Source organism: Schistocerca serialis, chromosome 2 (genome assembly GCF_023864345.2).
Source record: "Schistocerca serialis cubense isolate TAMUIC-IGC-003099 chromosome 2, iqSchSeri2.2, whole genome shotgun sequence".
NCBI classification, from domain to species: domain Eukaryota; kingdom Metazoa; phylum Arthropoda; class Insecta; order Orthoptera; family Acrididae; genus Schistocerca; species Schistocerca serialis.
In genome coordinates, this window is record NC_064639.1 from 137,657,287 (window position 1) to 137,680,078 (window position 22,792).

The 22,792-nt window shown below is 45.0% G+C and overlaps 1 protein-coding gene across 1 annotated transcript in view; it reads left to right on the top strand.

Moving 5' to 3' along the window:
* Positions 1-22,792, top strand: part of LOC126455786 (synaptotagmin-15-like) — a 139,770-nt gene that overhangs the window by 5,005 nt on the left and 111,973 nt on the right. Inside the window, exon 3 of the mRNA XM_050091547.1 lies at positions 22,254-22,417. Within this exon, the coding sequence (XP_049947504.1) occupies positions 22,254-22,417 (164 nt within the window). The remainder of the gene's footprint in view (positions 1-22,253; positions 22,418-22,792) is intronic.

Genomic DNA, 22,792 nt, shown 5'->3' on the forward strand with positions numbered 1-22,792 from the left:
CATTATGCCTTCCCGAATGAGAAGATCGCCGACAGAGTGCCACAAGAACAATCTGCTGATCATACCGCTGCCTCCACCGGCCTCGTCGCATCCGACGATTGTTGCAGGGTGTATGCTTTCAGACATTCCTCGCCGACGAGTCATAAAACGTAATTCATCTGATAAGGCCACCTTTCGCCTCTCAGTGGACGTCTAGTTGCGGTACTAGCATGCAAATTCCAGCCTTCATAGCTGATGAACAGCAGTTAGCATGGATGCGTCAACCTGGCGCACACTGTAGAGGCCCAAACGCAGCAACGTTCTCCGAACGGTCGTTGAAGAGACACCGTTTTAGCCCCTTGGTTCACTGGGCGATCAGTAGCTCAACAGTTGCATGTCTGTTAACCCATACAGATCTCCGGAGACATTCATCCCAGTCATCCATAGCCCGTGGCGCAACACAGTTAACCTCGGGGCCAGTTTTGGATAACGGCATAATGCCATGCACGATATATTTTAAACCATGGTGGCACATGAACAGTTTGCAAGCTTCTTTGTTTTGGGTGCCGCCTCCTGCCATTTGTTGACGGTTATTGCACTTTGACGTCGAACATAGCCGGTGATCACCTTAATGTGAGCTGACGTGTGTAATATGTAAGAGAACGAAGTACGAACAATGAGAATGGAAGACCAAGAATGTAGTGCCCATATTAAAAGGAGTGTTAAGATGGGGACATACTCTTTCGTCAATGATATTGAACGTATACATCAGAGGAGCAACGATGGAAGTGTGGGAAAGGTTCATGAGTGGGACTGAATTTCAGAGTCAAAGGATAACTGTGACAAGATTTGTTCCCCGCTCCGTTCCTTGCTCTGACATTCCTCCTTAACTAGTCCACGATTATTCCCGCGCTAACTGGGATGCCTACCAGGACGCCACAGCCCTACCCTCCAATCTCCCGACGACGTCTCCCAGACCACTACCTTCCTCCATGAGACCTTGACTGACGCCGTAGCCATCCATATCCCTGCCAAAGCCATCCACCCTCACCACGAAGCCCTGCCCCCACAGGCTATCCTTCTCCGTCGTGAATCCCGTAGCCTCTACCGATCCTTCCTCCGCACTCGTGACCATGACACACTAACCCACCACCGGCAATTACAAAGACACATCCGCAACTACTGCGAAGAAATGTCGAGCCTGGCAACAGACATCCACACAACTCAACGTCACACTCCCAATAAACTCTTCCAGGTATTGATTGGCCTGCTTTCCACCGCCTTACTGGGAAGCGCTCTACCCTGCAGTACCCTCTCCTCCTCGATGACCATCCATTTCCTGAGAGCCGCGCGGGCTTAGCCGAGTGGTCTTGGGCGCTGCAGTCATAGACTGTGCGGCTGGTCGCGGCGGAGGTTCGAGTCCTCCCTCGGGCATGGGTGTGTGTGTTTGTCCTTATGCTAATTTCGGTTAAGTAGTGTGTAAGACAACATTCCATTAGAACTACTGACAGCCTTGGGAGAGCCAGTCCTGATAAAACTCTACCATCTGCTGAGTAAGATGTGTGAGACAGGCGGAATGTCCTCAGACGTCAAGAAGAATATAATAATTCCAATCCCAAAGAAAGGAGGTGCTGACAGATGTGAAATTTACAGAACAATCAGTTTAATAAGCCACGGCTGCAAAATACTGACACGAATTCTTTACAGACGAATGGAAAAACTGGTAGAAGCCGACCTCGGGGAAGATCAGTTTGGATTCCGTAGAAATATTCGAACACATGAGACAATTCTGACCCTACGACTTATCTTAGAAGCTAGATTAAGGAAAGGCATACCTACGTTTCTAGCATTTGTAGACTTAGAGAATGCTTTTGACAATGTTGACTGGAATACTCTCTTTCTAATTCTGAAGGTGGCTGGGGTAAAATACAGGAAGCGAATGTCTATTTACAATTTGTACAGAAAGCAGATGGCAGTTATAAGAGTCGAGGGACATGAAAGGGAAGCAGTAGTTGGGAAGGGAGTGAGACAGGGTGGTAGCCTCTCCTCGATGTTATTCAATCTGTATATTGAGCAAGCAGTGAATTCGGAGTAGGTTTTAAAATCCATGGAGAAGAAATAAAAACTTTGAGGTTCGCCGACGACATTGTAATTCTGTTAGAGACAGCAAAGGACTTGGAAGAGCAGTTGAACGGAATACTGTCTTGAAAGAAGGATATAAGATGAACATCAACAAAAACAAAACGAGGTGAATGGAATGTAGTCGAATTAAGTCAGGTGATGCCGAGGGTATTAGATTAGGAAACAAAACACTTAAGGTAGTAAACGAGTTTTGCTATTTGGGGAGAAAAATAACTGATGATGGTCGGAGTAGAGAGGATATAAAATGTAGACTGGCAATGGTAAGGAAAGCGTTTCTGAAGAAGAGAAATTTGTTAACATCGAGTATAAATTTAAGTGTCAGGAAACCATTTCTGAAAGTATTTATATGGAGTGTAGCCGTGTATGGAAGTGAAAGATGGACGATGACTAGTTTGGACAAGAAGAGAATAGAAGCTTTCGAAATGTGGTGCTACAGAAGAATGCTGAAGATTAGATGGGTAGGTCACATAACTAATGAGGAGGTATTGAATAGGATCGGGGAGAAGAGACGTTAGTGGCACAACTTGAGTAGAAGAAGGGATCGGTTGGTAGGACATGTTGTGAGGCATCAAGGGATCACCAATTTAGTATCGGAGGGCAGAGTGGAGTGTAAAAATGGTAGAGGGAGACCAAGAGATGAATACACTAAACAGATACAGAAGGATTTAGGTTGCAGTAGGTACTGGGAGATGAAGAAGCTTGCTCGGGATAGAGTAGAATGGAGAGCTGCATCAAACCAGTCTCAGGACTGAAGACCACAACAACAACAACAGAATGTAAGCTTAGAGACTGATGACCTTAGCAGTTAAGTTCCCTAAGATTTCTCACACATTTGAGCATTTCCTGACATCCTCAGTAAGGCCAACCACTTTGCCCCTCCACTTTGATTATTCCCTCTTCCCCAACGTCATCTAACGTGTGAATACCTCCACTACTCCTCTTGCTCCTAGCCTCCAGTACTTGGGCCACACACCACCATCAGAATTTAACGCTCCCATCACTTCATACGACATCAGCCTCACACTCTGCACTAAATGCAACACCACCCTGGCCACGACCGCATTAACTACCACCATCTCAAACACTGCCATCCCTCCTTCCTTGTAGTCCTTGCCGCCCTCGGTAACGCAAGACTTGCTTTAACCGAGACCTCCTGTATTCTGATGTTGCCCAAACCTAACAAGCCTCCATCTGCTGCCTCCTTCCTGTCGCCCTATATGTCTCACAGTGTTCAGCAAGCTCTTGGAATCCATCCTTACGAGGCACATCCATCAGCACCTCCACCAACACCACCTCCTCCCCGACACCCAGTGTAGCTTTCGAACTTCCTTCTCTGCCGACGGCCAACTCCTACACCTCACCCATCTCCTCTCCCTCTAGATTAACTTCTGTCGCTTCGCCATTTTTGTCTCCCTGGACCTCGAAAAGGCCTATGACAGAACATGTCATACTGGTCTCCTGTTTAAACTCCAGATCTATTCCCCTACTATCAACCATGTCCGTCTGATTGCCTCCTTCCTCTCCGACCACCTTTCCTATGTCACTGTGCATAACACCTCTACATCCTACATCTCCTTTCCCAAGGTGGCTTCTGCATGGAGCCTTCTCTCTCTCTCTTGTCTGATCCTCACTTCCCCCTCCCTACCTCTGTCCATTTCCCAGGCTTCCTCTCCCCTCTTCTCTCCTGTTTCTTCCCCACCTACCTTCTCTTTGACTCCATTCTCTCCCCTGAGTTCTTTTGCTTTCCCTTCCTCTGCCTTCCCCACTCCTTCTTGTGGGTGACCTGCTCCCCCCCTCTTTTACGTGTCCCCTCTGTCCACCTGCTTCTCCCATTTTTGTTTTTGCTCTCCTCTTCCCCCTTTTCCCCCCTCATCTGTGTGCCGCCCCCCCCCCCCCCACATCTGCCTTTGTGTTTGTAGTCCAGTGTTTAAGTGAGAATTCAGTGTTGTACATAACCATTTTTAAGTGTTGGGAACAGACACCATACTGTCGCTAGGTGTGTTTTTTAAATCTTGCAAACAGAAACCAGACTGTTGCCGTGTTTTTTAATTGTTGCTGTATAATTACTATGTGTTTTAATCAGCATCACTAACCCTTTGTTTTTGTATTTTCATTTGCGCAACTTTTCGCCATGTTACAGTTATAACCCCCCCCCCCCCCCTCTGGGGGTTAATCGTAATTCAATAAAGAAAAAAAAAAGAAAAAAATGTAAGATTCGGTGATGACGTATCCTTACCGAAAAGTGGGAAGAAATGCAGGATTTGTTCAACTAGTTAACAATCTAATAAGTACAGAAGTGCGATAAATGAGATTAACGGTAAACTCAACAACAAAATTCGTAATCACAAAGTAGAAGAAATTAAGTTCTGCTTCCTTGGGAGCATAATAAGACACGATTGACTATGGCAGGACATAAATGGTAGCCGTTCACAGCTGAACAAGGAAAATAAGTCTACTGCTATCAAACAGATTTTAATCTGAGGAAGAAATTTCTGAGAAAGTGCGTTGGGAGTACATCTTGGCATCCACCTGAATCGGGGACTGTGGGAAAACCGGAACAGAAGGGACAAGAAGCGTTTGAGATGTGATTTATGAAAATTAGATGGACTAATAAGGTAAGGGATGAGATGTTCCGCAGAACTGACGAAGAAACGAACACCTCGGAAACAGTGACAAGAAGAGTGGGAGGATCATAATAGAACATGTGTCGAGACATCTGAGGATAATATCGCTGGTAGTAGAGGGAGCTGTACAGGGTGGAAACTGTGTGGGAAGACAGTGATTGGAATACATCCAACAAATAAATTTGGACGCAGGATGCAGGAGCTGCTCAGATAAGGAGATTAGCAGCAGAAAGGAATTCGTCGTCGTCCACATCAAACCAGTGAGATGACTCACGACTTAAAAAAAGATTCCTATATAAGAAACCGTTTGAAGGTTGCTGCACTAGGTCATTCCATTACCGAGGTCATTCTAAAATTGGAGAACCTTTGGATTTTAGCCGGCCGTGGTGGCTGTTCTGGTGCTGGAGTCTGGAACCGCGGGACTGCTACGGTCGCAGGTTCGAATCCTGCCTCGGGCATGGATGTGTGTGATGTCCTTAGGTTAGTTAGGTTTAATTAGTTCTAAGTTCTAGGGGACTGATGACTTAAGATGTTAAGTCCCATAGTGCTCAGAGCCATTTTAACCATTTTTTTTTTTTTTTTTTTTTTTTTTTTTGGAATTGACGAACTGTGCACTTTTGTTGAAACCAATCGCCGTCGTATCGTAGACCTATCTAATCGTTGCCTAACAGCTGGCAGGAACTAGCGTTCACAGCGTATATGAGCGATTTCATATTGCATGAGAAAAACAACGATCTCGTGATTTGTGATGTTTGTCTACGAAGGCAAAGAAGTCTGTCCTACCGATATTTACAGACAGATAAACGAAGCTTCAGTACTAAAATAGTGAAACATGTTTAATGGCGGTCAACAAACATACATCACTAGGACCAGGCACACCTCGAGTTGTGACGGCCGAACACAAATCAAGCACTGAGGGTACAGTCTATAAGGACTATTGTGGACTGAGCTTACGTTTCCTGATATTTTACGGATCTCCTTATCAAATTGTTAGTGATGATCTGGGGTATAGAAAAGTGTCCGCCAAGTGAGTTCTTTGATTTTTGCCAGATGAACACAAAAATCAGTTAATAGGAGTTGCACTGATTTATTTTCATCGTTATGACAGAGACGGTGTGGAGCTTTTGGGCTACGTTGTTAGTGGTGATGAGATCTTCGTTGCGCATAAAAGTCCAGAAACAAGGCACCAGTCAATGTCACAGCATTGTTCACCATCTTCAACAAAACCAGACAAATCCAGACAAATTCCGAACACCAAAATTACTTTGGCCGTAGTGTTTTTGAATCTAAAAGGAGTCATGTTGATCGACTTTATGCCTTATCAAAAGATAGCGCCCAGCTGTCAAATCCATCTGCGCCTGCGAAACAAACGGCGCGGATTGTCGTCCATTGTGCTTCTTCACGATAACGCCTGCCCGCATTCTGCTGCGTTGACAGAGAGTTTGCATCGGCACTTAAAGTGCGATATTTTTGAACATCTACACTATAGCCTTGACATGGCCCCAAGGGATTACCATCTTTTTTCCAATATGAATGATTCTATGGATGGAAAACGTTACGGAAATGACAACGAACTGGACAAGGACGTTAGTAACTGGCTCATCAATCTGGCGTCAACTGTAAATGCAGAAGGGGTAGGAAAGCTCGGGAAACGCTGCGGCAAACCTATGAATTTCAGCGCGAAAGATATCAAAATCATTTGTAAAATCTCAGTGGAACAATCATCGTTTTGCTAATGACATTGTACTATTTGTCCCCAGCACAGATAAATTTTAACTGAGAATCTACATCTACATCTACATCTACATGATTACTCGGCAATTCACATTTAAGTGCTTGGCAGAGGGTTCATCGAACCACAATCATACTATCTCTCTACCATTCCACTCCCGAACAGCGCGCGGGAAAACGAACACCTAAACCTTTCTGTTCGAGCTCTGATTTCTCTTATTTTATTTTGATGATCATTCCTACCTATGTAGGTTGGGCTCAACAAAATATTTTCGCATTCGGGAGAGAGAGTTGGTGACTGAAATTTCGTAAATAGATCTCGCCGCGACGAAAAACGTCTTTGCTTTAATGACTTCCATCCCAACTCGCGTATCATATCTGCCACACTCTCTCCCCTATTACATGATAATACAAAACGAGCTGCCCTTTTTTGCACCCTTCCGATGTCCTCCGTCAATCCCACCTGGTAAGGATCCCACACCGCGCAGAAATATTCTAACAGAGGACGAACGAGTGTAGTGTAAGCTGTCTCTTTAGTGGACTTTTTGCATGTTCTAAGTGTCCTGCCAATGAAACGCAACCCTTGGCTAGCCTTCCCCGCAATATTATCTACGTGGTCTTTCCAACTGAAGTTGTTCGTAATTTTAACACCCAGGTACTTAGTTGAATTGAAAGACTTGAGAATTGTACTATTTATCGAGTAATCGAATTCCAACGGATTTCTTTAGGAACTCATGTGGATCACCTCACACTTTTCGTTATTTAGCGTCAACTTCCACCTGCCACACCATACAGCAATCTTTTCTAAATCGCTTTGCAACTGATACTGGTCTTCGGATGACCTTACTAGACGGTAAACTACAGCATCATTTGCGAACAACCTAAGAGAACTGCCCAGATTGTCACTCAGGTCATTTATATAGATCAGGAACAGCAGAGGTCCCAGGACGCTTCCCTGGGGAACACCTGATATCACTTCAGTGTTACTCGATGATTTGCCGTCTATTGCTACGAACTGCGACCTTCCTGACAGGAAATCACGAATCCATTTGCATAACTGAGACGATACCCCATAGGCCCGCAGCTTGATTAGAAGTCGCTTGTGAGGAACGGTGTCAAAAGCTTTCCGGAGATCTAGAAATACGGAATCAACTTGAGATCCCCTGTCGATAGCGGCCATTACTTCGTGCGAATTTAACAGGGAAAATGATTTAGGGCACTTGTACAGAAGAATGTATAGACAAAAATGAAATAAAAGAATACAAATATCCTGCAGTGCTTTTTCTTTTAAAATAAACAATCTCGTCCTCTCTGTTAGCATGAGGATGAAAATTAAAATCAGTGCACATGCGTATACAACGAATGAGTGTTGCGGAACGAGAGATTCAACGCGGAGATCTTTCAAAAACGGAGGGACTGTAAGCGAGCGCGGCAAAGGTGCAAGTTGAGAATTAATGAGAGTCGTATGAAACTGATAAATACCCACCAGGGTAGCCGAGAGCGCTAATGCGCTGCTTCCTGGACTCGGGTAGGCGCGCCGGCCCCGGATCGAATTCGCCTGGCGGATTAACGACGATGGTCCGTATGCCGCCCAGCCTGGCTGTGGTTTTTAGGCGGTTTTCCACATCCTGCTAGGTGAATACCGGGCTGGTCTCCAATTTCCGCCTCAGTTTCACGACTCACAGACATTTTGAATATGTTCGCACTATTTCATGACTTAACACTAGACGCAGACAGCTGGGGAACACTACTTCCATCCTGGGGTGTTCGGGGTGGCGGCAGGATGGGCATCCAGCCACCCTCTGCAATTAACACTGCCAAATCCGTCATAACAAAGCCGACCCCGAGTTGGAGCGGGACAAAGACCCGCGAAAGAAAGAAAGAAAATATGAAACTAATAAATATGTCGGGAAAAAGATAAGAATTTAAGACATTAGTTTGACTGTAATGAAAATGGAATGGATGAGGCTGGGACATGTGGGAAGACAATGGTTGATTCATGAAACAAGGTGATTCCATTCCTAATTTTAAGACATAAAACCGTAATGAAGTTGATATGTAAACTCCCTTATGAGGAAGAGGAAAAGAAATGAAACTTCACTGCTTGAGAGTCTATTTTCCTTTTTCAGTGATACAAATATCGAGTCAAATTACCATGAACTTGGTAGTATGGTCAGCAAGACTCAGCACAACCAGGATCACCTCCGAAGACGTCCAACGTAGCTTTGGAAGAAACGTCAGGGATAGACGAGTTCCATGGACCACGGCCATACAACCCAGAAGAATTATCGGCAGTTTAAATGTGGTGTTATATACGGCGCACGAGCGATGTGACACAGCATCTCCAAGGTAGCGATGAAGTGAGGATTTTCCCGCGCGACGGTCTCACGAGCGTACCTTGAAAATCAGGACTTCGGCAAAATATCAACACTCCGACATCGCTGCTGCCGGAAAAAGATCCTACCACAACGGGACCAAAAACGACTGAAGAGACTCGCCCAACGTGACGGAAGTGCAACCCTTCCGCAAATTGCTGGAGATTTCAATGCTGGGCCTTCAACAAGTGTCAGCGTGCGATACATTCAAATAAACATCATCGATATGGGTTTTCGGAGCCGAAGGTCCACTCGTGTACCCTACATGACTGTACGACACAAAGCTTTACGCCTCGCGTTTGCCCGTCAACACCGACACTGGACTGTTGATGACTAGAAACACGTTGCCTGGTCGGACGTGTCTCGTTTCAAATTGTATCGAGCGGACGGACTTGTAGGAGTCTGGAGACAAACTCAGGAATGCATGGACCCCGCATGTAAGCAAGGCCATGCCGCCCGGAGTGGCCGTGCGGTTCTAGGCGCTACAGTCTGGAGCCGAGCGACCGCTACGGTCGCGGGTTCCAATCCTGCTTCGGGCATGGATGTGTGTGATGTCCTTAGGTTAGTTAGGTTTAACTCGGTTTAAGTTCTAGGCGACAGATAACTTCGACAGTTAAGTCGCATAGTGCTCAGAGCCATTTGTTAGCAAGGGACTGGTCAAGCTGGTGGAGGCTCTGTAATGGTGTGGGGCGTTTGCAGTTGGAATGATATGAGATCCGTGATGCGTCTAGATAAGACTTTGACAGGTGACATGTATGTAAGCTTCCTGTCTGATCACCTGCAACCATTCATGTCCATTGTGCATTGCGACGGACTTGGGCAATTCCAGTACGACAATGTGACACCCAACACGCCCAAAATTGCTACACAGTGGCTGCAGAAATCTATTCTGAGTTCAAACACTTCCGCTGGCCAATAAACTCCCCAGACGTGAACGTTATTGAGCGTATCTGGGATGCCTTGCAACGTGCTGTTCAGAAGAGATCTCCACCCCCTCGTACTCTTACGGATTTATGGACAGCCTTGCATGATTCGTGATGTCAGTTCCCTCCAGCGTTACTTCAGACATTAGTCGAGTCCATGCCATGTCGTATTGCGGCACTTTTGCGCACTCGCGGGGGCCCTATACGACATTAGGCAGGTATACTGACTTCTTTGACTTTCCAGCGTAGTTATTTAAATGTCACAAAATATATCGAATTTCACCCAGTGCTTTAAATCGAACTCCCTTCCACACTTTACGGCATTTCTCAAACATTTTGGTGCCGAAATATTACAATATTATTAATTTTCACAGGAGCAAATCTTAGGCAGGTCTGATCACTATGGGATCCAAGCGCCGACTCTCTCATCTCTCTAGACAAAAGAAGTTTGTGGTTCCCAAAATACGCGCAAATATGCTGATTTCTGATTGGCAGAGAAACATCACTGCCAGTCGGAAAGCAGCATCAAAGCCGCTCAATTCCGAGCGTATAAACAGCACCAATTGAAATTTGTTACTGAATCAGAACAGTAAACTGCTCATAGAATGAAGGCTTTCACCATCGCATGATATAGTTGCTGGTAAATCTTTCGGGATGTGGGGTCGTGGTCCAAGGAAGTCTTCTGTTGCTGACTTTTGTCCAGGACTGCGCTGGACATCCTCAGAGGCGCTCCTCCGCTGAGGCTTGCAGACCTCACATCCCAGAAGGTTTACCAGCAGCTGGAACAGTAAACTGCAATCAATAAATTTTTAACTCACGAATACAAAATTAATTTTCTCTTAATAAAACTACTTTAACGAAATAATAATCTCATTTTACTTGTAGTACCATAAACTGACGAAATATTTTATAACAAATACCCCAGTACGAATGAGTAACACACACGCCATTCTCGAGCACTCCTCACGCGACCAATTACTTCAGTGTATAGTATAAAAACTTTACAGAAACCATGATTTCACATCCACACCTTCATTCGCTCTCATAACTAAGCACAATACGGTGGTAATTAACGAGCAATTAGAAACTTAAACAAACAGAACTTCAAAAGAAAATTACCGTATCTTGACTTCAGCTCGTGTCCGTCAGCTAGTGCCCTCTACCAGATCGCATGAAACTACATAATCTCGAGCAATCTGTTGACGCCTGTCATGCGCGTGGCTCATAGTGCACGCCTGTTTACGGATCTCCCATCTCAACTGCCACGATGTAGAGGCACTACGCTTCAGCACATCATGGCCCGTATGTGGACCAGCAATATTCTATTGAAAAATGGCACCACCGTACTGCCATTTGAGGGATAACACATGAGGAAGCAGAATATCTCTCGTCCGGCCATCCTTTCTCCGTTATTTCCCTAATGACCGCACTATTTGGTTCTCTTCTTCAAATCAACCAACCCATCCAGGATGCCTGTGACGTCCTCCAGTTCTATCCAGCAGAGTTCCCTCAGTCACTTCCTGCTGTCACCTGAAGTCATTGATCTGAATTTGAATTTTATCTATTGCATTTTATAACACTTCGTTAATTTTACGGCTTTTCATAGCGATTACAAAACATGTCCCATATTACATCAGCAATTATTGTTTCAGCAATTACGATGGAAGAAATAATAAATTAAAAGTACAATAGAAATTGAAAGAAAAGCACGAAAATATTCAGATTTTAAGAAGCTGTCATGACAGATGATGGGAAAGATTTGGATAGAAAGAGACAGAGATATGTTATAATATCTGAGCTAGCCTGGTCTGAAAGCCTCGGAACTACTTAGAACTTTGCAGTCCCAGTTCTCAACAGTTTAATTTACGGATTAATATTTCTAAACACTGTTTAGAAAAATATCACAAGTATTATGTACATTTTGGAAAGCGCAGTGGTGTGTGAGTGTAAAGTATGTTACTTCTTGGGGCTATTAAACTAATATCTGAAGTAGTGCTGGAGGGAACTGACACCATGAATCCTGCACTGCTGTCCACAAATCCGTAAGAGTACGAGGGGGGCGGGGGGGGGGGGGGGGCGGTAACGTTCATATCTAGGGAGTTTGGTGGGCAGTGGAAGTGTTTAGATTCAGAAGAGTGTTCCTGGAGCCACTCTGTAGCAATTGTGGACGTGTGGGACGTCCCATTGGCCTCCTGGAATTTCCCAAGTCCGTCGGAAAGCACAATAGGCATGAATGGATGCAGGCGATCAGACAGAATGCTAACGTACGTGTCACCTGCCAGAGTCGTACCTAGGCGTATCAGGGGTCCCATATTACTCCAAATGCACATGCCCCACACCATTACAGACCTTGCTCCAGCTTGAAGAGTATCCCGCTGTCAGGCAGCGTCCATGCATTCATGAGCTTCTCTACATACCTATACAAGTCCATCGGCTCGATACAATTTGATTCGAGACTAGGCAATATGTTTCCAGTCATCAACAGTCCTATGTCGGTGTCAACGGGCCCAGGTGAAGCGGGAAGCTTTGTGTCGTCTAGTCATCAAGGGTGCACGAATGGACTTTCGGTTCCGAAAGCCCATATCGATGATGTTTCGTTGAACGGTTCATACGTTGACACTTGTTGGTGGCCCAGCGTTGAAATCTGCAGTAATTTGCGGAAGGTTTGCACTTCTGTCATGCTGAACGATCCTCTTCGTCGTCTTTGGTCCCGTTCTTGCAGGATATTTTTCCTGCCACGGCGATGTCGGAGATTTGGAGTTTTACAGTATTCTTGATATTCACGGTAGACTCGTGAAATGGTCGTAAGGGAAAAACTCCACTTTATCACTATCTCGGAGATGCTATGTCCCATCGCCCTTGCGCCGACTGTAACACCACGTTCAAAGTCACTTAAATCTTGATAACCTGCCATTGTAGCAACAGAACCGGTCTAACAACTGCGCCAGACATTGTTGTCTTACATAGGCGTTGGCGACCGCAGCGCCGCGTTCTGCCTGTCTACATATGTCTGTTTATTATAATACAGTTTAACTATTCTAGATTTGTGTAAGGTTATCTGCCGTACATTTTGGTGTAAGTGTTCGGTGTTTAATTGAGTGTGTTTCGGTTCTGCTGTCTGTTTTGGTGTACGAATTGGAATTGCTGTCTTGTGTGCTTTGTGTGTTACAATGTTCTGTTATATGTCCGTGTCTGCCAGTATTCGTCACGTGCTTGAGACATCATCAGCGATTTTATTTATTATCTCTCATTCGTCTTTGTCTCTTATTGCCCGTATCATGTCACAGACATACTGCTTTGGTGTCTGGTGTGCAGGTCTGTATTGGTGACAGTCAGAAAGTATGTGTTCTTGGGATATATGTTCCTCACATGTACAAATAGCTCTCTGGCTGCGACCTATGCGGTGTAAGTGAACAGGGTAAGGACCAGAAGTCATACTCGATGACCCCAGGAGTAACTCTACTGTGTCTCTATAAAGCATTTGGAGAATGGGACCTCTTCCTTGCTCATCGCCATTCTAGCCCTTGAGGTCAACCAGGGTAGTGCAGAACTGCTTATTCACTGCTAAAAGTTTATAAGTTTTACTGCGCTGTTAAAACGATCTGCATTAACAATTAGAATTTTACTGCATGACTATAATATAATTATTTAACCATCTTAATGAGAACAGTTTTCAGTTACCATGTAACCTTGAAGTTAATATATCATTGACCTCAGTCCGCCCTCATAGCTGAGCTGTTAGACTGCATGTACCGATTGGGATGCGATTGCTGGCAGTACGAGAGATTTTCCCCTGATAGGAAGACCATGACGAGGTGCACTGCCTCGTGAAGCCAATTAGCGGCTGCGTCACTGGAAGGAGTGGCTTAAAGGTGGAACAGCTGACAGAAAACGAGATAACAGTGTGCTTACCTTTTCTTTTCTCTTATTTCTCTACATTTAAAGGTCCAACAAACTCTTTGAGATCCGTCCCACTGCAGAGTTCTGCTCTCCTCAGCTTTCATATTTGGTGGTTAAACTGCAGCTATTCAGACATACAGTGTGGGCTGTAATCATCGTATGGCAGTGAAACTTGGTATGTATTGTAATGAGTCAATGCGGAGCCGATCTAAGCTGGGAAAAATTAGTTTCTTTTTTGGCTACCAGGTGAAAATCTGCTGGTGTGAATGTAACAAAAATGTTTAGAAATGTTTCCATATCTAATAGATTTGGAACGAGACGTGGGCGGAAAAGTTCAAACAAGTGAGAAAGGCATAACGTTGATTTTGTTACACAAATTGATCAATATCGGCACTAGTGACGTGAACGAGATGCTGTACAGTGCCAGACTTGCTCCTGCTGATCAAAATTAGAACTAACATTTTTTACCAGTATTACCATACCCACCTAGTTTCGCTGCTATACGGCATTTACAGCACACACTGGACCTCAGTGAGTAGCTGCACTTTAATTATAGCTACCAACTACTTTATCAGTATCTATTACCTCTCCTTACTGTACTTCTTTCATCAATTTACTGATATTAAAAGAACGTATACAAAGAATGTCCTGGTGTGCCAGTCTTCACTATACCGCTTTGTCTCCGGATCGTATTCAAATGCCCGCATTTCGTCCACAGTAATAGCATTGTCTAAAATGTCAGCCACAACTGGAACATGTTCTAAAATTACTTTCGATTGACCTACTGATCGATAGTCAAACATTTTCAGTCAAAGTCTGGGCTCTCCTTTCCCATGACGAGGACACCAGCTTTCCTCTTAGGCTGTATCATCGTTGGTGATCAAATAAATTTCATAACCGTTATTGTCCAGATTCAGAGACGAAGCGTTTCCTTCCCTTCTAATGGCGCCCATGTTCTCTTCAAAAAATGAGCGATCCCATTTTCGTTTCTCGGAAGAAATAAAAATTAAAACACACGGCACTAGTGGGGATGGACCTGGCTTCTCAAAAGCCTGTTGTAGTCGTGAACTTTACGGTTCGTTTTCATTTGCAATTCATTATTTACAAGAAATTCAGTTAAGGTAAAACGCCAAAAAAGCTTACCGTTTATTTTCTATATTCTCTGCCTGAACGCTGATGAAGCACACATTAAAACTGTATTTACAAATACTGAAACATCCCCCCCCCCCCAAAAAAAAAACATTGCCGCCCTTTGCAGCCGCACGTGCCTAAATGCGTACCTGAGCGTGGGTTTAGGTTACCGCTGAATAAGGGTCCTCTGTCGAGTTTACCGCCCTTTGCCCCCCCTCCCCCCCCCTCCCCTATGTGGACAACATTTCACCTAATTTAGGATGCTTCCTAAAGAAACAAATACCTATGTTTTGTCATCTTGGTAAATAATGATCTGGGTTTGCGGAAGAGTGGAGTCTATAGAATACCATGCGAATGCGGCAAAGTCTACGTTGGTCAAATCACAATGACGAAGCGGCTTTGAAGTTGACACGGCGTGGGAGTTGGTGATCTTTTTGTATCTTTAGAAAGTCAAAATTTTACTTATAATGACACGTCTATCGATAGTTAACTTTATTGTTTTGACCACTGAAGTTTAACCTCCGTGATCCCGCAATTTTATTCTGTATCAACGTTGTGCATGCGCCTACGCGCCAAAGATAGCGTCATATTCGACAACAGAGGGCGCTAAACTCGGCAAAGGGCACTCATACGTTACCATCTCACGCTCATGCGTCTTCGTGCCAGTCTTAGCTACTAAGCCAATAATGTGCACCAGCAGATCCATAATTAAACTCACCTCAAGGTGGCTGAATTGATGTCTGTCAAAATATCGTTGCACGATATCAACCATTGCTAGATCGGCATGTCATGGAATCTATACGTATAATAAAAATGGATGTCTAAGTGTGTATGTCTGACATTTGCCCATCCTACCAGTTATAGGTCCTCTCCACCCAATCTGCCTTATCAGGGCGTTCTCGCCCTTCTCTTCCCATGTTTTCTTACTCTCTCTCTTCCCCTTCTGCCCTTCTTTCCCCACACCCGTTTTCCCAACAGCCATTAGTCTCACCAATTCCCCCTCTACTCCACTTCCTCTAGTGTCCCAACAGCCACTCCTACCGCATCGCTGCAAATGCACGAGTCCTCCATCCTTATATCACCACATTACTACCATTTTCATGGCCAACTCTTTCTCCATCAACGACTGACTTCCTATCCCATGGCAGAGCCTTCCAATTTCTAGTGACAGGAAAGTGCTTCTTTGCCATATGCGTGTCTCGGCAATATGTTTTAATGCTTTAAATTCGTACTGACAGTATTTCATTTTACCTTTCATTATTATTGTTTTTAACTACCAGGGCCAAAAGGCATCCAACTTATACCTCAAAACTTCCTATTTCTCTCCTTTATAAAGCCTTCAGTTCAGCCTATATATCTCCGCAATCTATTTCTCGTTTTTTTTCATTTGTTTTACTTTTTATTTGTCCGTAGGCCGAAGAGCAGGTCGCTTGTACCGATGACAGCCTACCCATCCCCCTCGTCCGTATGGGACGTGGAGGGAATGGGATAACAATAACGAAAAATATGTCTGTATGTTCCACATATCCTTCTAAATGACTGGATCGATTTTAATCATACTTGGTACACATATCCCTTACTGTCAGGCAACAATCGCTGAGGAGACCAGAACCAAGTATGTGTGAAATATACCGCATCACGCATGATGCTCCTAGTTATTACTTCTTTGCCACTAACTCTACTCGCAACATTTTTCGCAGACAGTATCTGTATATGCCGCTGAATGTACTTACATAAATATATGGATTTACTGTACATAATTGAAGACATACGACGTCATAAACACTGACACTCATGAAAAAATCCCACATCGTGCCTGAAGTTTAAGCACATTTATTCCTTACTACTATGACAACCCTACAGTGGAGATAACTTAAGGAAATCCGTGCAACCTGGCAGCGCTTTTGACGACTTCCAACAGCAGAGTGCAAACGGCTGTCCGTGAAAACAACAGCCACCTATACAATGAGGTAACAGATGTCGTGGGATACATAGTAACACCCTGTCGCACGTAATTTTTCCCGGAGCACCGCAGCAACCAAACGTTCGGATGGACTCAAAAATTGGTCCCCTGCAGAAATATTGAGCCATGCTGCCTCTATAGCTGGCCATAATTGTGAAAGAGTAGCCGGTGCAGGATTTTGTGCAGCAACAGACGTCTCGATTGTGTCGCATAAATGTTTAATAGGTTTCATGTAGGGCGATCCGGGCCGCCAATCCATTATCTCGAACTGTCCAGAATGTTCTTCGAACCAATCACGAACTATGGTGGCCTGGTGACACGACGCATTGTCATTCATAAAAAATTCCGCAATTGTATGGGAACATGAAATCATGAATGGTTGCAAAATGTCTCTCAAGTAGCCGAACATAACAATTTCCAGTCAATGATCAGCTTCAGTTGGACCAGAGGAAGCAGTCCATCCCATGTGAACACAGTCCACGTCATTATGGAGCCACAACGAGATTGTACAATGCCTTCTTGACACCTTGAATCCAACTGTTCGCGGGATCAGCACCACGCTCAAAATCTACCATCAGCTCTTAACTAGTGAAGTCCGGACTGATCTGATCAGGCCACAGTTTGTAGTCATCGAGGGTCCAACTGATATGGTCACGAGCTCAGGAGTGGCGTTGCAGATGATGTCTTGATGTTAGCAAAAGCACTCGAGTCGAACGTCTGCTGCCATGGCGCATTAAAGCCAAATTTCGCCGCACTGTCCCAAAGCATACGTTTGTCGTACGTCCCACAGTTATTTGTGCGGTTATTTCACACAGTGTTGCTTCTCTGATAGCACTGACAACTCTGTGCAAAACGCCGCTGCTCTCAGTCGTTAAGTGGAGGCCATCGGCTGCTGCGATGTCTATGAAGAGAGGCAATGCCTGAAATTCTCGGCACACTCTTGACACTGTGGATCCCGGAATACTGAATTCTCTAACGATTTCCGAAATGGAATGTCCCATCCACCTAGCTCCAACTACCATTCCTCGTTCGAAGTCTACTAATTCCCGTCATGCGCACACAATCACGTCGGAAACCTTTTCACACGAATCGCCAGAGAACAAGTTACAGCTCCATCAATGTATTGCCCTTTTATATCTTGTCTACGCGATACTGGCGCCATCTGTGTAAGTGGGTATCCCTATACCGCGAGTTTTGTCTCCATAGCGCAGAGCTGCGAAGAGGCGTTGTCATGGAGACATTTACAAAACCGCATTGTAGATATGCAGAGCAGCTGCGGTCAGCGTACAGAAACTGTTTCGTAATTTCTCAGGTGTTTTGACGAATACATGAACACGACATTTTTTCGATATTAGGGGAGATTGGCGGTAAAACGACGCGCGTCAGTACGTCTATAATTGTGAGAGCTAGTTTTATCTGATCGGTGCTGCCATCTGGTATTCGGTTATACAAATAATCCTACAGATCGCGGGAACCGTTACTTGCAAATAGTCGACGCAAGAAACAAGAGTGTGTTTTGTCTTTGTTTCTTCTAATATTTGATCTCTATATTATAACAGGTAATCCATATTCTGTTATGTTAAAATGCCAGTTTTTGTTGTTATTCCTATCTAACTAAACTCACAATTATACGAGGACTGTTCGGAAACTAAGGTCCGATCGGTCGTGAAATGGAAACCACAGTAAAAATGAAATATTTTTTATCCGCAACAGTTAGCCACAACTTCCAGCTACCTTTCTAAATAGTCGCAGCTCTGACTTAGACAATTGTCGTAGCGTTGTACAAACTTTCCAGTACCCTCGTCACAGAAAGCAGTCGCCTGTGCCTTCCGCCAATTCTCTACGCTGGTCTGCCTTTCGTTGTTTGTGACAAAATGTTGTCTTCGTAGCCAACGGTTCATGTGAGCACAGATGAACATCGAAGGGAGCCAATTAAGGCCTGTATTGTGGGCAACCAGACAGTTCCCATCGAAAACACTGCAGGAGCATCTTCATTGTCCCTGCAGAGCGAAGCCGACAATTGTCACGATGAAGGAAACGCATGACATGTATGTTATGTGGGCTCCAGAGCTTCACGCCAAGTCTCTCTCCAGATCCACATACTTGGCGGGAGACACTGGTGTTTTAGGAATTTCTACGTGATCACTTTGACCTCTGCACTAAGAAAAGCGACGTGAGGTGATCGAGAGGCACACTAAAGAGACTGCCCAACACATCCGTGCAAAGTGCTATCGGATTTTCACTGTGGTTTCCACTTCGTGCCAAATTGGATCTTACTTTCCGTATTCGCCTCGTACAAGTATTATGCCTCTTAAGAAAATTGCGAGTGTGGAACGATAATTTTATATGAGCCACGCCTGATGGGATAATTTGACGCAAAGAGGCTGAGTGGGTTATTTTACCTCACTAATGAAAGTAGGTAGTTACACTCATGCTCATAAATTAAGGATAATTTGCAGAATGTGGTGCCACACAACGTGGCAATACATAAAACTAGCGATTATAGCATAGGCACATAAGGAATACACACGATACAGAACTGTATGTCCACGTGTATTGGTGATAAGTTGCGAAAACCGTCCCGAAACACATGTGCTACAAAACGCCACTGTTTCCTGTGCATGTACCCCGACATGAACATGGGATATGATCATCATGCACACGTACACAGGCGGCACAACGAGTCGGCATACTCTGCATCATTTGATCGAGCAGCTGCTGGGGTATAGCCTTCCATTCTTGCACCAGTGCCTGTCAGAGCTCCTGAAGTGTCCTAGGGGTTTCAAGACGTGCAGCGATACGTCAACCGAGAGCATCCCGGACGTGCTCGATAGGGTTTAGGTCTGGAGAACAGACAGGCCACTCTATTCCCCTGATATCTTCAGTTTCAATGTACTCCTCCACGATGGCAGCTCGGTGGGGCCGTGCGTTATCATCCATCAGGAGGAAGGTCGGGACCACTGCACCCCTGAAAAGGCGGACTTACTGATGCAAAATGGGTCCCGATACACCTGACCTGTTACAGTTCCTCTGTTAAAGACATGCAGGGGTGTATGTGCACCAATCATAGTCCCACCCTACACCATCAAACTATGACCTCCATACAGGTCCCTTTAAAGGACATTAAGGGGTTGGTATATGGTTCCTGGTTCACGCCAGACGAAAACCCGGCGAGAATCACTGTTCAGACTATACCTGCACTCGTCCGTGAACATAACCTGGGACCACTGTTCCAATGACCATGTACTGTGTTCTCGACACCAGGCTTTACGGGTTCTCCTGTGACCAGGGGTCATTGCAGTGCACCTTGCAGATCTCCAAGCGAATAAACAATGTCTGTTCAGTCGTCTGTAGACTGTGTGTCTGGAGTTCACTGTTCCAGTGGCTGCGGTAAGGTCCCGAGCAAGGGTGCCCGCAGTACTCCAGGGCCGTCTGCGGCAACTGATGGTGAGATATCAGTCTTCTTGTTGTGTTGTACACTGTAGACGTCCCGTACTGTAGCGCATGAGCACGTTTCCTATCTGCTGGAATCGTTGATATAATCTTGAGTTCACACTCTGTGGCACACGGAGGGCCCGTGCTACGACATGCTCTGTTTGACCAGCCTCCAGTTGTCTTAATATTCTACCCCTCATAACGGCATCAATATGTGTTCTTTGAGTTATTTTCAACACACAGTCACCATTAGCACGCCTGAAAACGTCTGCACATTTACTCGCTGCACCGTACTCTGACATGCACCAACACAGCTCTGTCAATGTGGACTGCTGCCAGCGACACCGTGCGACGACCGCAGAGATCAAATCCACCTCATGTTCATGCTCAGAGGTGATTCAAACCCGCAAACCGCCCACCAGAGCGTTGTTTCTCAATGTATCAGCATTATTCTTAATTTATGAGCATGAGTGTACGTGAGATACATTATGTACATTTTATAAAATCCAAAATACCACAGTGCACCGTTTTTATAAGAATAGGTTCCTCTGTTCCGATGCCAAGGACACACACCCATACAGCGGAAAGAGTCGTTTGGATGGCAGGTGAATTAAGAAATGGCATCAGCGCTGTTTATAATGGGACTTATGTTAGACAGAGCGCCATCCAGCACAACATACGAGAGGCAAAGGCTGTGCGTAGTATGCGGTAAATTCGGCAAAGATGGCGAGGAATGATACCGGTGTATTTCTTGTGTTTCTCGCGTCATTCTCAATACAGTGAGTGAGATAGTCTGAAAACTATAACTGTGACTCCCGTCTGAAGAAGCGTTAGTTGGTTAGTAGATATGCAGGACACTAATTATTGATTTCGATTATACTCGAGTCCTTGTCGCCATTTTCTGAGAAAACTATTATTGTTTTGTATCTGTAATTCGTTAAGCTGATACATTCGCTATTTTCTTTTCGTAAACTATGTTGTTCAGTGTTTTGTTTAATACACGTAATATTCAATATATACTATTTGTATTATAAGATGCTTGGAATTACAGCATTTATTGAACCCGCCAGGGTAGCCGAGAGCGCTAACGCACTGCTTCCTGGACTCGAGTAAGCGCGCTGGCCCCGGATCGAATCCGCCCGGCGGATTAACGACGAAGGGCCAGCATGCTGGCCAGGCTGGATGTGGTTTTTAGGCGGTTTTTCACATCCCCTAGCTAAACACCGGGCTGGTCCCCACGATCCGCCTCAGTTACAAGACTCGCAGACATTTGCAACACATTCGCACTATTCCATGGCTTACATTAGGCACAGACAGCTGGGGTACGCTAATTCCTTCCTGGGGGTGGTACGGGGTGGCGGCAGGAAGGGCATCCGGCCACCCCTTAAACCTATCATGCCATATACGATTAACCATGGCCGACCCTGCGTAAATGTCGGACAAGGCTCAGACAAAGAAAGAACTAAAGAAAGAGCATTCCTTGAGCCGCTCAGAGTGGTCGCGCGGTTAGAGGCGTCAAGTCACTGGAGGTTCGATCCCTCCCTCGGTCTTGGGTGTGTGTGTTGTTCTTAGTGTAAATTAGTTTAAGTAATGTGTAAGTCTAGGGACCGATGACCTCAACAGTTTGGTTCCTTAGAAATTCACACAGATTTGAACATTCGAGCATTCCTTGTGCCAGTTTACCTCTCTTATTGCGTCATTTTATCCGGTATGTCGGGTAAAATGACGTCAAAATTATTCATTGTTTTGTAAGACGCGTAGCTATATATTTATGGTTTTAAGATATATTGCAGTAAACAGATGCGGCTGATGCTATACACAGATTGGAACCTCTAGGTAGCACAGAGTAAAAGTTATAGTCGAAGTGCCTTAGTTGCGCCAAATTCCCACACATTCCCCTACACTGCAAACACAGTTCTCTTATTGTTTTCGTTTCTGATAGAATATTGGCAAAATAAATACCTGAGCCATGCCGGGTTTGTCTGCTAATATGTAGGTAAAATGTGTGGAGTTCGGCACGTGGCACGCCCTCATGGCTCTGTTTCGACAGGACGAAGGAGATCAGCTTCACGCTGCCCACGCTGCGGCACGCGGCGTCGTTGGACGAGCTGGGCGGCGATGGTGACGCAGACATGGACGACCGGTTCGAGGACGGCGCCAGCGACCCGCTGGTGCCCGCCAGCGGTGCTCACACGCAGCGGTCCAACTCGTTCAGTGAGTCTCTTCGGCCATTATTCAGTTACTCTGCCATCTTCAGGGAATCTTAGAGTCACGGAATTTCTTTTTTGTTGCAACACTTACTCACGTTGGGGCTACTTGGTGTAATGTCTGAATTTTCTTGATGGAAGTTTAAGTATTCTGAAAACATCAGTATGCAAATTATGTACCAGTATGAGCTTCAGGGCGAGGAGTATGGGCGAAAACGTAATACGTCTAACTACACAAAATGGTGAATTCTATTTATGTGCAATATGTGCTGGTTTCGGTTTATTCGCCACCGGTTTCGGTGATGCAGTTCACTATCTTCAGGCCCATACACAGAGTACACGCGTACTAATAATAAAAAAAAATGGTTCAAATGGCTCTGAA